This window comes from Schistocerca piceifrons, chromosome 1, assembly GCF_021461385.2.
Source record: "Schistocerca piceifrons isolate TAMUIC-IGC-003096 chromosome 1, iqSchPice1.1, whole genome shotgun sequence".
In the NCBI taxonomy this organism is placed as follows: Eukaryota; Metazoa; Arthropoda; class Insecta; order Orthoptera; family Acrididae; genus Schistocerca; species Schistocerca piceifrons.
The window spans coordinates 622,816,181-622,828,756 of record NC_060138.1 but is presented as its reverse complement, the minus strand read 5'-3'; the positions used below and the strand labels follow the sequence as shown (position 1 = coordinate 622,828,756).

The following is a 12,576-nucleotide window of genomic DNA, read 5'->3' as shown; positions in this document are numbered from 1 at the left end:
TATCGAACTTCATTATATCATTTTCAGACAAGTAATTGTAGCTATTAGGAGTAGTATGTTTTCGTGTTGCTTAGTACCTCCAAGTAAATGTAGCAAGGGCAAGCCATTAATGCTTATTTTCTCCTGGGCAGCAGGTCATCAGGTGTTGAAGTTTGGATGCAGGCAAAATTATTACTCTATACTGCCAGACGTAGTCCACTTAACGGTGCAGTTACGGCCATACAGAAAACATCAGTTAGTAAATTATGTGACGTATTTGCGGCAAGATTGTTAGATGCAGAGAAAAAACAATTAACACACTGAAGTGGGTACATAATAAGGTACCGAACACTAAAATATCTGTACAATAGCCCTAACAGTCTGCATAAACAGTGGATAAAGACATCGAATAATTTAATTGCTCACTTGATCAGTAACATAGTTCCAACCAACTTGCATGTCCCAGTTTATGTGAATTCCTTCACCTCAAGTATTTTATATGGAATATGGCGGCTTTCAGCTAAAAACTCCAGAAAAGTTGACATGCAAAGTGAAAGATCGTACACATGAACATAATGGAAGGCAAGGATAAGACCTTCACTCAACAGCAATATTCTGTTTTTGACTGACCATCAATATCGAGAAAATCTATGATCGTGACCTACCATCTGAAGCGAAATTTGCTTTGTATCGCACAGCTAACAGGAAAAGAACTATCAGCTTCAAACTAAATGGCATACATTTAGCCGATTCATCGACCTGTTGCATATTTAATTTAACAGACGCAGAATAGCAGCGATTTGTATATAAAAGCATGGAAAAATAGGGAACTGCGCCAGACAGAATAATCATTTGCGTCAATAGAATGTTTCCAAACGCTGAAACACCGACAGATTTCTTAAATCCCTACAAGGTACCGTTCTCAAATGCAAATAAGGCATGCAACTGATTTGATTAAATGACACATAACATATTTTATTATGAAGAACAAAAAGAAAACCACAGAAGATTACGGATATATCTCAGTACACAACACCACGAAAAAGTACAACGAAAAGTATGTATATTTTCTGAAAATTAGCGTTTGATAAAAATTTCAACGATCACATGAGAACTACTGTGCCGTAGTACAGAAGTGAGACCACAAGAAAGCAGTTTTTTTTTACAGTTTATTTTAAATTTTAATTTGTTAATCAACTGTATATTATTTATTTACAAGACACGTAATTATTGGACTTACCGTGTGAAAAATTAGACAGCTCTAAAGAAAAAAGTGCGTACCTTAGGAGTTTTGTATTCCTAAAGATAGGATTTCGTGTCTTACTTTTAGCAATCTATTTTTTACGTTCATTTAAATTGCATATTTATTAACAAATAGAAATGTTAATTAACAATTATTTGTCGTAATTTTTAATGAGATAATAGTATTTTTGCTTTTAATTATCAACTGTATGAAAATGCGAGTACCACAATAAATTAATATTCGGTACTAAAATGCGAGCCATCAGTAGAAAATAGCATATTTTTAATTCCATGTGTTTAACAGTATTATTGACACATACATGTTTCCTTTATCGCATGTCAGTCTCATATTTCAATTTGATTTCATGCAACTACTATTTTAAAAAAGGATATTGTTTTATTAAGAAGTTGTGAATACGTATTTGTTAATTATCGTTCCCATTTGATAAAAAATACACAACGTAAACAAATGTTTAAAAAATAACCAAAACGAGAATCAGCGATCTTAGGATTACTACACTACTGGCCATTAAAATTGGTTCACCGAGAAGAAATGCAGATGATAAATAGGTATTCATTAGACAAATATATTATACTAGAACTGACATGTGATTACATTTTCACGCAATTTGGGTGCATAGATCCTGAGAAATCAGTACCCAGAACGACCACCTCTGTTCGTAATAACGGCTTTGATACGCCTGGGCATTGAGTCAAACAGAGCTTGGATGGCGTGTACAGGTACAGCTGCCCATACACCTTCAACACGATGCCACATTTCATCAAGAGTAGTGACTGCCGTATTGTGACGAGTCAGTTGCTAGGCCACCATTGACCAGACGTTTTCAGTTGGTGAGAGATCTGGAGAATGTGCTGGCCAGGGAAGCAGTCGAACGTTTTCTGTGTCCAGAAAGGCCCGTACAGGACCTGAAATATGCGGTCGTGCATTATCCTGCTGAAATGTAGGGTTTCGCAGGGATCGAATGAAGGGTAGATCCACGGGTCGTAACACATCTGAAATGTAACGTCCATTGTTCAAAGTGCCGTCAGTGCGAACAAGAGGTGACCGAGACGTTTAACCAATGGCACCCCATACCATCACACCGGGTGATACACCCGCTATGGCGATGCCGAATACACGCTTTCAATGTGCGTTCACCGTGATGTCGCCAAGCACGGATGTGACTATCATGATGCTGTAACAGAACCTGGATTAATCCGAAAAATGACGTTTTGCCATTAGTGCACCCAGGTTCGTCATTGAGTACACCATCACAGGCACTCCTGTCTGTGACGCAGCGTCAAGGGTAACCGCAGCCATGGTCTCCGAGCTCATAGTCCATGCTGTTGCAAACATCGTCGAACTGTTCGTGCAAACGTCCCCGTCTGTTGACTCAGGGATCTAGACGTGGCTGCACGATCCGTTACAGCCATGCGGATAAGATGCCTGTCATCTCGACTGCTAGTGATACGAGGCCATTGGGATCCAGCACAGCGTTCCGTATTACCCTCATGAACCCACCGATTCCATATTCTCCTAACAGTCATTGGATCTCGAACAACGCGTGCAGCAATGTCGCGATACGATAAACCGCAATTTCTCCTTCTTACACGAGGCATAACAACATCGTTTCACCAGGCAACGACGGTCAACTGCTGTTTGTGTATGAGAAATCGCTTGGAAACTTTCCTCATGTCAGCAAGTTGTAGGTGTCGCCACAGGCGCCAACCTTGTGTGAATACTGTGAAAAGCTAATCATTTGCATATTACAGCGTCTTCTTCGCGTCTGTAGCACGTCATATTCGTGGTGTAGCAATTTTAATGGCCAGTAGTGTATATTTTCACGTTACGTAAACAGCTATCGGCGGCTACCGTACTAAACGCTTTTTACTCAAGAGCATTCGGGAACTTTTTAATGTTCAAAGACGATTTATCTAGATGGTTTAAGAAAATGAGCGGCACAGTATTGCTTTAGGAAGCTGGTCGAAGATAGTCAATCCGTGAGGTTCCCTTGTTTACATTGTCTTGAGAGATGCACAGGTTGGTAGTCACGCTCAGAGCAGAGCTTTTGTGGTCCCTGAACAGGTGGTTTCTTCCGTGACGACCTCGCTGCGGTTCCCGGGCGACAAAAACGTGGACCTGATGGAGGTGCAGACGAACCTGGTGCCGTTCCCACGTGTCCACTTCCCTGTTCTGTCGTACGCGCCGCTGATGCCTCCCGGCAGGGCATCCTTCTCGTCCATCTCCGCCGACCGCCTGCTCACGGCTTGCTTCGAGCCAGCCGCGCAGATGGTCCGCTGTGACCCTCGCTACGGCAAATACATGTCCTGCTGCATTCTGTACCGCGGCAGCGTGGCGCCCAACGAGATCAGCCTGGCCGTGGCCAACATCAAGGCCATGCGATCCGTGCGCTTCGTCAGTTGGTGCCCTACTGGTTTCAAAGTAAGTGCCAGTAGTAGTATAAGCAACAAGAGTTAGATTTGTAGGATTTCATTGATATTTATGGTTTATTGTATGCAAGACCTTTACCCGCCAGGGTAGTCGAGAGTGCTAATTCGCTGCTTCCTGGACTCGGGTAGGCGCCCCGGCCCCAGATCGAATCCGCCCGGCGGATTAACGACGAGGGCCGATGTGCCGGCCAGCCTGGATGTGGTTTTTAGGCGGTTTTCCATATTCCGCTAGGTGAATAACGGGCTGGTCCCCATGTTCCGCCTCAGTTACACGGCTCGCAGACATTTGAACACATTCGCACTATTCCACGGATTACACTCGACACAGACAGTTGGCGTACACCAATTCCGTCCCGGGGGGTACGGGGTGGCGGCAGGAAGGGCATACGGCCACCCCTTAAACATTAACATGCCAAATCCGATTAACGATGGCTGACCCTGCGTAACTGCGGGACAAATCTCAAGCGATAGATAGATAGATAGATAGAATTATGCAAGACGTTTACGCGGTCTTGAATTCATAATCAGTTGATTTTCACTGTGTGTGTTATGGAGTTAGTATGAATCTATTTAAATGTAAGCTGCAACACGAGCTCTATCTCAGGAATAATTCTCGAGTGAAGGGCTGGGGAATTATCCCAATTACAATACCTTATTTCAACAACCAAACAACCGGCCAGAACCGACAACACACTTGGGCCGCTAGGGCGCACACCAATTGCCGTTACGCAAGCCTGAAGGATATAGTTGTTTCACAGCATTCTACGACTACTGTCATCCTCGCCTTCCGACGCAAATGGATTTTAATCCGATAACAACGGACAATTTCATAATCATTGAAGTATAATCCAACGGTTACTACTGCGGTTCTAACAGAAATGGTTAATATCGGCAATAGCTGCTTTCAGTTCAGAACTGTCATGAGGACCCGTAATGTCAACTTCCTGACTCGTTAATTAACTCAAAAAATGTTCAAATATGTGTGAAATCTTATGTGACTTAACTGCTAAGGTCATCAGTCCCTAAGCTCACACACTACTTAACCTAAATTATCCTAAGGCCAAACACACACACCCATGCCCGAGGGAGGACTCGAACCTCCGCAGGGACCAGCCGCACAGTCCATGACTGCAGCGCCCTAGACCGCTCAACTAATCCCTCGCGGCCGTTAATTAACTCAAAAGCTGCTAGCCTGAGCAGCGCAGTAATTATATCCACATTAATATACAACAACAAAATCTGCAGCAACGTCAATCACACCAACAGGTGCCCGGCTAATCTTTGTAGCAGTTAAAACCCACGAAAATTGAGTCAACAACTACTACAGCTCAAATGAAGTCAACAGCTGCCCAGTTGATCTGAGCAGTACCTAAAACCACGGTGAACTTAAATAACAAACTGCTACAAAGGCAACGAATACAATGGCTGCCCAGTTGATCTATGTAGCACTTAAAATATACGACAACTCAGTCAACAACTAAAGCAACTCAGATGAATTCAACAGCTGCCCAGCTGATCTGAACAGCCACTAAAACCACTGGTAGGCTTAAGCAGCAAACTGCTAAAAAGCTAACGAACGCACAGCGCACAGACTGCCAAACTCATCTTTGTAGTTCTTAAAACCACACTACAACAACGCAAACGATTTCAATAACTGTCCAGCTGATCCCTCCCAACAACCTTTCGCCTCCGTGCCTTCACTGGAGCTCCCCGTGTCCCCTGCGCTCCGCAAGAGGGCATTCATTGTTAGCTTACGCTGAGCGCAATAGATCGAACCAGCGGGTCTTTCAAAGTAAACCATAGCCGACCCGAGTCGAAAGGCGAAGGATACGCGTATGGCAAGTGATGTGTCGACAGAAGTGCCGACACAATGTGATTTGAGGGGACCGCAATGCACGCTATAAACACACGAAGGATGGCGTGAGGTCTGAAACAGGATACGTAATGAATGCTATAAAGAAAAGTACGTAGCTGCTGGAATACTTAACTTTAATCCATCCTTGTTGTACATCGCTATTGACGATACAAGTGAGACTCTGTAGATTCAGGCAATAAACTACTAATGGCGCCTTGCTAGGTCGTAGCCATTGACTTAGCTGAAGGCTATTCTAACTATCTGCTCTGCAAATGAGCGAAAGGCTTCGTCAGTGTAGTCGCTAGCAAAGTCGTCCGTACAACTGGGGCGAGTGCCGTGTGGTGGCGCTCGGTCTGCGATCACTGACAGTGGCGACACGCGGGTCCGACATGTACTAATGGACCACGGCCGATTTAAAGCTACCACCTAGTAAGTGTGGTGTCTGGCGGTGATACCACAGCAAGTGCCATATACCACAAGTTATGGAAGCAAATTGCATCTCATAGTACCACAAGAGACTAGAATGTCGTGACGCGTACAAATTTTTTAGAAAACTCCGACAGAACGGATGCTAGATGCTAGGTGACTTCACTTTGGGTTAGCGTCCACACTGCTTGCCAGCTAGCTGTTGTTGTTACCCGTGTCAATGGCAAGGGAAAAAAAACGATAACAAACTGCTGCCTATAAAGATTCCAACGCTAGGAAGGATAGCAAAAAATGAAAATTAATCTGTTGTAGCTTTTACAACGTTGCAGAAACAACGCATGATTAAATTTGTAGATGATTTGTGTCTGTGCAGAGTGCGAAATATAAAACACAGTGCTGTAACCTCTAGTAGATACAACAGCTCCGAGGCTCGGTTCACACAGACGAGTAACAGCCCAGCCGCGCGACCCTGCAGCGAGACCGCGGCGTCAGAAACTGTTTCAGTGCACACATAGTGACACCACAGCGATAGCCTCGCAGCGGTACTGTACTGTGTTCACCATAAGAATGAACTTGATGTAAGCGTTACACCACGTATTCTTGTGCGTTTGCTGGGATCTCATGGGATTTCGTTTCATCTCTTTCACGTGGAGCGGAAGCCAAGCTGTCTCGAGTACAGTTATGTACGATAATAAGGTTACATTTTATGCTGCGCCTTACACGCACGTCGACTGGGCGACAATACGCGATAACAGCTTACCCAGTGCGTTTAACTTGCACAGCACTGGGCAGCCAGCTGGTCCATCTAACCTGCGGTGATGTGAGCAGTTGCATTTACGACGTAAAAAGAGAGCAGCAGACAAACATTATAGCTCCGAATGTCTAATTTTTTTTTCTAGGCGACTGATGACAACACCAACAATACCGCACTCTTTTTAGAGGACCAGACGCGTTGCATAACAGGCTCTCGTACTTAGCTATTATACACTGAAGCACCAAACAAACTGGTATAGTCATGCGTATTCAATAGAGAGGTATGTAAACAGGCAGAATACGGCGCTGCGTTGGTTACGCCTATACAAGACAACAAGTGTCTGGCGCAGTTGTTAGATCGCTTACTGCTGCTAGAATCGTAGGTTATCAAGATTTAAGAGAGTTTGAATGTGGTGTTATAGTCGGTGCACGAGCGATGGGACACGATATCTCCGAGGTAGCGATGAAGTGGGGATTATCCCGTTCGACCATTTCACGAGTGTACGTGAATGTCAGGAATCCGGTAAAGCATCAAATCTCCGACATCGCCGCGACCGGAAAAAGACCCTTCAAGAACGGGACCGACGATTACTGAAGAGAATCATTCAATAATGACAGAAGTGCAGCCCTTCCCCAAATTTCTGCAGATTTCAATGTTGGGCCATCAACAAGTGTCAGCGTGCGAACCATTTCTCCTACTTACACAAGGCATAACAGCGATCTTCTCACCAGCAGCCAACATACAAATGCGATTTCTTAATAAGGAGGCCGGCCGGAGTGGCCGTGCGGTTCTGGGCGCTACAGTCTGGAACCGAGCGACCGCTACGGTCGCAGGTTCGAATCCTGCCTCGGGCATGGATGTGTGTGATGTCCTTAGGTTAGTTAGGTTTAATTAGTTCTAAGTTCTAGGCGACTGGTGACCTTAGAAGTTAAGTCGCATAGTGCTCAGAGCTATTTGAACCAATCTTAATAAGGAACACACTGCTTAATCTTTTGTCGTGTACAGGTTATAGATGGCGTTACTCGTACCTACGTAGTGTGACTGCACCGAAAATGCATATCCAAGAGCCGGCCGGAGTGGCCGTGCGGTTCTAGGCGCTACAGTCTGGAACCGAGCGACCGCTACGGTCGCAGGTTCGAATTCTGCCTCGGGCATGGATGTGTATGATGTCCTTAGGTTACTTAGGTTTAATTGGTTCTAAGTTCTAGGCGACTGATGACCTCAGAAGTTAAGTCGCATAGTGCTAAGAGCCATTTTTCTTTTTTTTTTTTTTTACATGTCCAAGAATGTAGTATTTAGAATGTAGTATTTTTCATGACAATTTGATGTTTGTTGCATGTTATCTGATTGAATTGTAGTTTTAATGGAGATTTTGAGATAATATAGTGCTATAATATAGTTAGCTGCAAGGGGAGGGAGGAAATGATATTGTGAGTTAGTTATGCTGAATATATCTTACATCAGAATATTCCAAATAATTATTACAATTGTAGCTGATTAACGACTCACGAATGTGAAAGGTACAATTGTGATTTCTACAGTATGGTTGTGAGAGGTGGTAAACAGAGTGACTGATATTTGATAATAAATTCAAAGTTGTCCTGAAACTTAAACGGTCATATTCAGTAGTTTCACAGTCATTAATAGTACATTCTCGTAATAATGACTTTAGCTGTATTTGTATTGGTTAGAGCACGCACTCATTGTTAAAAAAACAAGTATGATCCTCTGATCTGAGCTTTACAATCAGTTAAACAGCCAGCTTGCCGAAAATTAATTAAACTGTGATAATTTATTATCAGAGAGTTTAAGCATGCAGACGTAGATGTTTTGAGATTGGCACCACTGCAGGTCGGGATGAACAGCGAGCCTCCAGTGCCGGTGCCCTGCGGCGACCTGGCTCCAACGCCGAGCGCTGCCTGCATGCTGGCCAACTCCACGGCCGTGAAGGAGGCGTGGATACGCCTCGGGCGCAAGTTCGACCTCATGTTCGCCAAGCGCGCCTTCGTGCACCACTACGTCGGAGAGGGCATGGAGGAGGGAGAGTTCGGCGAAGCGCGCAGCAACCTTCGCGCCTTGGTACGGGACTACAAAGAGGTGGAGAGAGACACCTGAGCACTGGTACGCAGGCCAAAAAGCAGTAGTATAGTCGTATCAGGTTAAGTGAGAGCTGGAAAAGTGAGAAAACACCGTGATAGTGTAGCTCGAATAATGTAATTTTGTGAATGGCAGACCGCGAGGCGGAGAACAGTGTTGACTAGGTTCTGCACGTACCCACAAAACTGACAACACAGGATGCATGTGGCGCTGGAGAAAGAAGAAATGCGACTGTCTGTTGGCTGTCCCTCCCCCTCCCCCCTCCCCCCCCACTCCTGACGGTGGGGGAAGACAGAGGCCTCGATAAGTGGGAATCGTTTTTCATGTCTGTATGAATGAGACCACCTGACCTTCCATCTCTACAGACTCTCTCTCCAAAGAGTTGTTAGGCCGATTTTTCTGGTTCAAATGGCTCTGAGCACTATGGGACTTAACATCTGAGGTCATCAGCCCCCTAGAACTTAGAACTACTTAAACCTAACTAACCTAAGGACATCACACACATCCATGCCCGAGGCAGGATTCGAACCTGCGACCGTAGCAGTCGCGCAGTTCCGGACTGAGCGCCTAGAACCGCTAGACCACCGCGGCCGGCATTTTTCTGGTCTTTCCACAGGTATCTTCAGCGTATGTTATTCAGTTGATATATGTAGACATTCGAAACAAATAACTGCTTTTACCGTGTTTCTGGTGATACCCGATGCTCACGTAAAACGGGGGATTCTTTCTGGTTACGGATAAAAATGTTTTCTAATATGAAGCCTTACGTGCCCAAATTAGTTCAGCGCAATATTAGGTTTAACGATGTGTCCTGTATCAGGTCACACATCTCGTCGTAAGTGTTTGCTTCGCGGAACAAGATTCGCTGTATATATGCTATTTGTCGTGCTAGACTGTTGGCTAGCTGGTAGTAGGGACAGCTATCTCGCATGCAAAATCTGTCACACAGTTTAACCCTAGAACACTTAGGAAGGCATTGTTACACTGTTACTAAACCATCGTAAATTTTACTACTGCAAATTTAATGCAAAGAAAGTCATAATTATTTTTAGCAACAATTATAAGGTCTCCTGTGGTACGTCACGTAAAAAAAAGTACAAAATATTCTTTTTTACACCTAAAACTGACAATATCAGAACTGGTGATAACTGCAATCGTAAATTGTACGAGAATTTAGTAATCTAGCATTAAGGTCTGCAGTACTGGAATATAATTCCTTCCTCTTTCTGGCAGATTTATACTTAGAATATCTTTCGTTTGTGCCTTTAAGTCCCACGTTAGATATTTCTTACAATTGTTTGACCGACTCGTCTCTTATCATGGGAGACGGAATTTTATAAAACAATTTCTTCTACTTCTGATCCTCTGTGACCACTGTGTTGGAAACATAAAAATTGATTTCGTTATTTGCTTCGGTCACCAAAATGTTGACCGTCATGCAACATGGACTTATCATATAATGCTACGTAAGAGCACTGCAGTAAATATCGCTAAATAATCAGTAACCCGTGGAGCACGTTACTAATGCGCCTAACACTTTGAGCCCGCCGGCCGGGGTGGCCGAGCGGTTCTGGGCGCTACAGTCTGGAACCGCGCGACCGATACGGTCACAGGTTCGAATCCTGCCTCGGTCATGGATGTTTGTGATGTCCTTAGGTTAGTTGGGTTTAAGTAGTTCTAAGTTCTAGAGGACTGATGACCTTAGATGTTAAGTCCCATAGTGCTCAGAGCCATTTGAACCATTTGAACTTTGAGCCGATAAACGTGTACGATACTTTATTTGGTGTCATCTCCGTCTTTGCAAAGAGGGATACTTTTGTAGTCCTAAAAAATAAATGAAATCTTTTCTCTACCCACGGTAGAAGCCAATATCTTTAAATTAATACGTCTGTGCGTGGATTGTGTCACATTAGGAGCGCAAAATAAAACTGAGACGCGACAGTTCTGTCGAGGCAACTGAGGTGACAGAAGTCATGGAGCAGCGATATGCACATATACAGATTGCGGTAACATCACGTACACAATGTTTAAAAGGGCAGTGCATTGGTAGAGCTGTCATTGTAGTCAGGCGATTCATATGAAAAGCTTTCCGATGTGGTTATAGTCGCACGACGGGAATTTGAATGCGGAATGGTGCTTGAAGCTAGACTCATGGAACATTCCATTGCGGAAATTATTAGGGTATTCAACATTCTGTGATCCACGGTGTCAAGACTGTGCCGAGAATACCATATTTCAGGCATTACCTCTCACCAAGGACAACATAGTGGCCGACGACCCTCATTTAACGACTGAGAGTAGCGGGCTTGCAAAGAGTTGTCGGTGCTGGCAAACAAGCAACACTGCTTGAAGTAATCGCAGAAATCAATGTGGGACGTATACGTCAGGAGAGTGAGGCGAAATATGTCGTTAATGTGCTATGGCAGCAAACGACCACTGCAAGTGCCTTTGCTACCCGCACGACATCGCCTGCAGTGCCTCTCCTGGGCCATCGACCATATCGATTGGACCCTAGACGAGTGGAAAACCGTGGCCTGCTCAGATCAGTCCCGATTTCAGTTGGTAAGAGGTCATGGTAGGGTTTTGAGTTTGGGGCACACCCCTCGGAGCCATGGACCCAAGTTGTCAACAAGGCACTGTGCAAGCTGGTGATGGTTCCATAATGCTGTGGGCTGCGTTTACATGGAATACACTGGGTCCTCTCGATATTCGGCTACTTGGATACTATATGCCGCCATTCATGGACGTCATGTTCCCGAACAACGATGGACTTTTTATGGGTGACAATGTACCATGTCACCAGGGCACAACTTTCCGCGGTTGGTTTGAAGGTTATTCTGGACAGTTCTAGGGAATTGTTTGCCCACTCAGTTGGCTCAACTTGAATCCCGTCGAGGAATAATGGGACGTAATATAAAGATCAGTTCGTGCACAAAATCCTGCAGCGCTAACACTTTCACAATCATGGACGGCTATAGAAGCAGTCTTGTTGACTCGATGCCACGTCGAGTTGCTGCGTTACGCCGTCCATCACGATACTAGGAGTTTCCCATTACTTTTGTCACCTCAGTGTATGTCCGCTTCATGTACGGATATTTGTTAGAATAACTGGGTGTTCTCTCAGCATATAAGAACGTCTCTTCCCTGTACGCATTAATTAAACCAATAATATTTTCATTACTTCACTGTGGAGACGTTTGCGGTAATTAAAATGGACTTTGAGCTTATATTCCCTAGCGTAGACACGTTTGATGTGGCTCACTATCTTCCAGGCTGTGGTATCAGACGTTAACAGAACTCCTGATTGGCCAGCGCAGGTAGAATTCAGGGAACACTGAAAGGGAAATGGCATCGGAGCCATCGCGGGAAAAGATGCGAACCTCCCTCCAGAGAAGCAGGTTCGCCGTCGACGGAGAAGACTTGGAGGCTGTTGCGCGACCCAGCAAGTAAGCTTTTAGCGAATGTTACTGTTTGTGAGATGGACTTTAAGGTTTGTTTACACAGGCATTTTTGGCAGTATCTGGGCGCAATAGCGTTGCTGTCAACATTGATGAATGTAGATGCAGTACACGGCAATTTTAATGTTGGTCTGGACAGTATTGCTGATGTAGCAGATTGTTGCCGACGTATTGCCGAAGTGTTGTCCACAAAGGGTGGAGAATATTTCGTGTTGCAGGGCAATACCTATCTCTGTCCCACAAGCTGTGACATAATCACGAATAGAACAGTAGTCCAGAAAGTGTAGGATACATTTCTTTTATTTCCGCCTATA

General features: G+C 44.6%; 1 protein-coding gene across 1 annotated transcript in view; it reads left to right on the top strand.

Annotated features, from left to right (window-relative positions):
• Positions 1-12,096, top strand: part of LOC124757432 (tubulin alpha-3 chain-like) — a 70,849-nt gene extending 58,753 nt beyond the window's left edge. The window contains exons 4-6 of the mRNA XM_047249065.1: positions 3,308-3,664; positions 8,559-8,808; positions 12,041-12,096. Of these exons, the coding sequence (XP_047105021.1) occupies positions 3,308-3,664; positions 8,559-8,808; positions 12,041-12,096 (663 nt within the window). The remainder of the gene's footprint in view (positions 1-3,307; positions 3,665-8,558; positions 8,809-12,040) is intronic.
• The last annotated feature ends 480 nt before the right edge of the window (positions 12,097-12,576 follow it).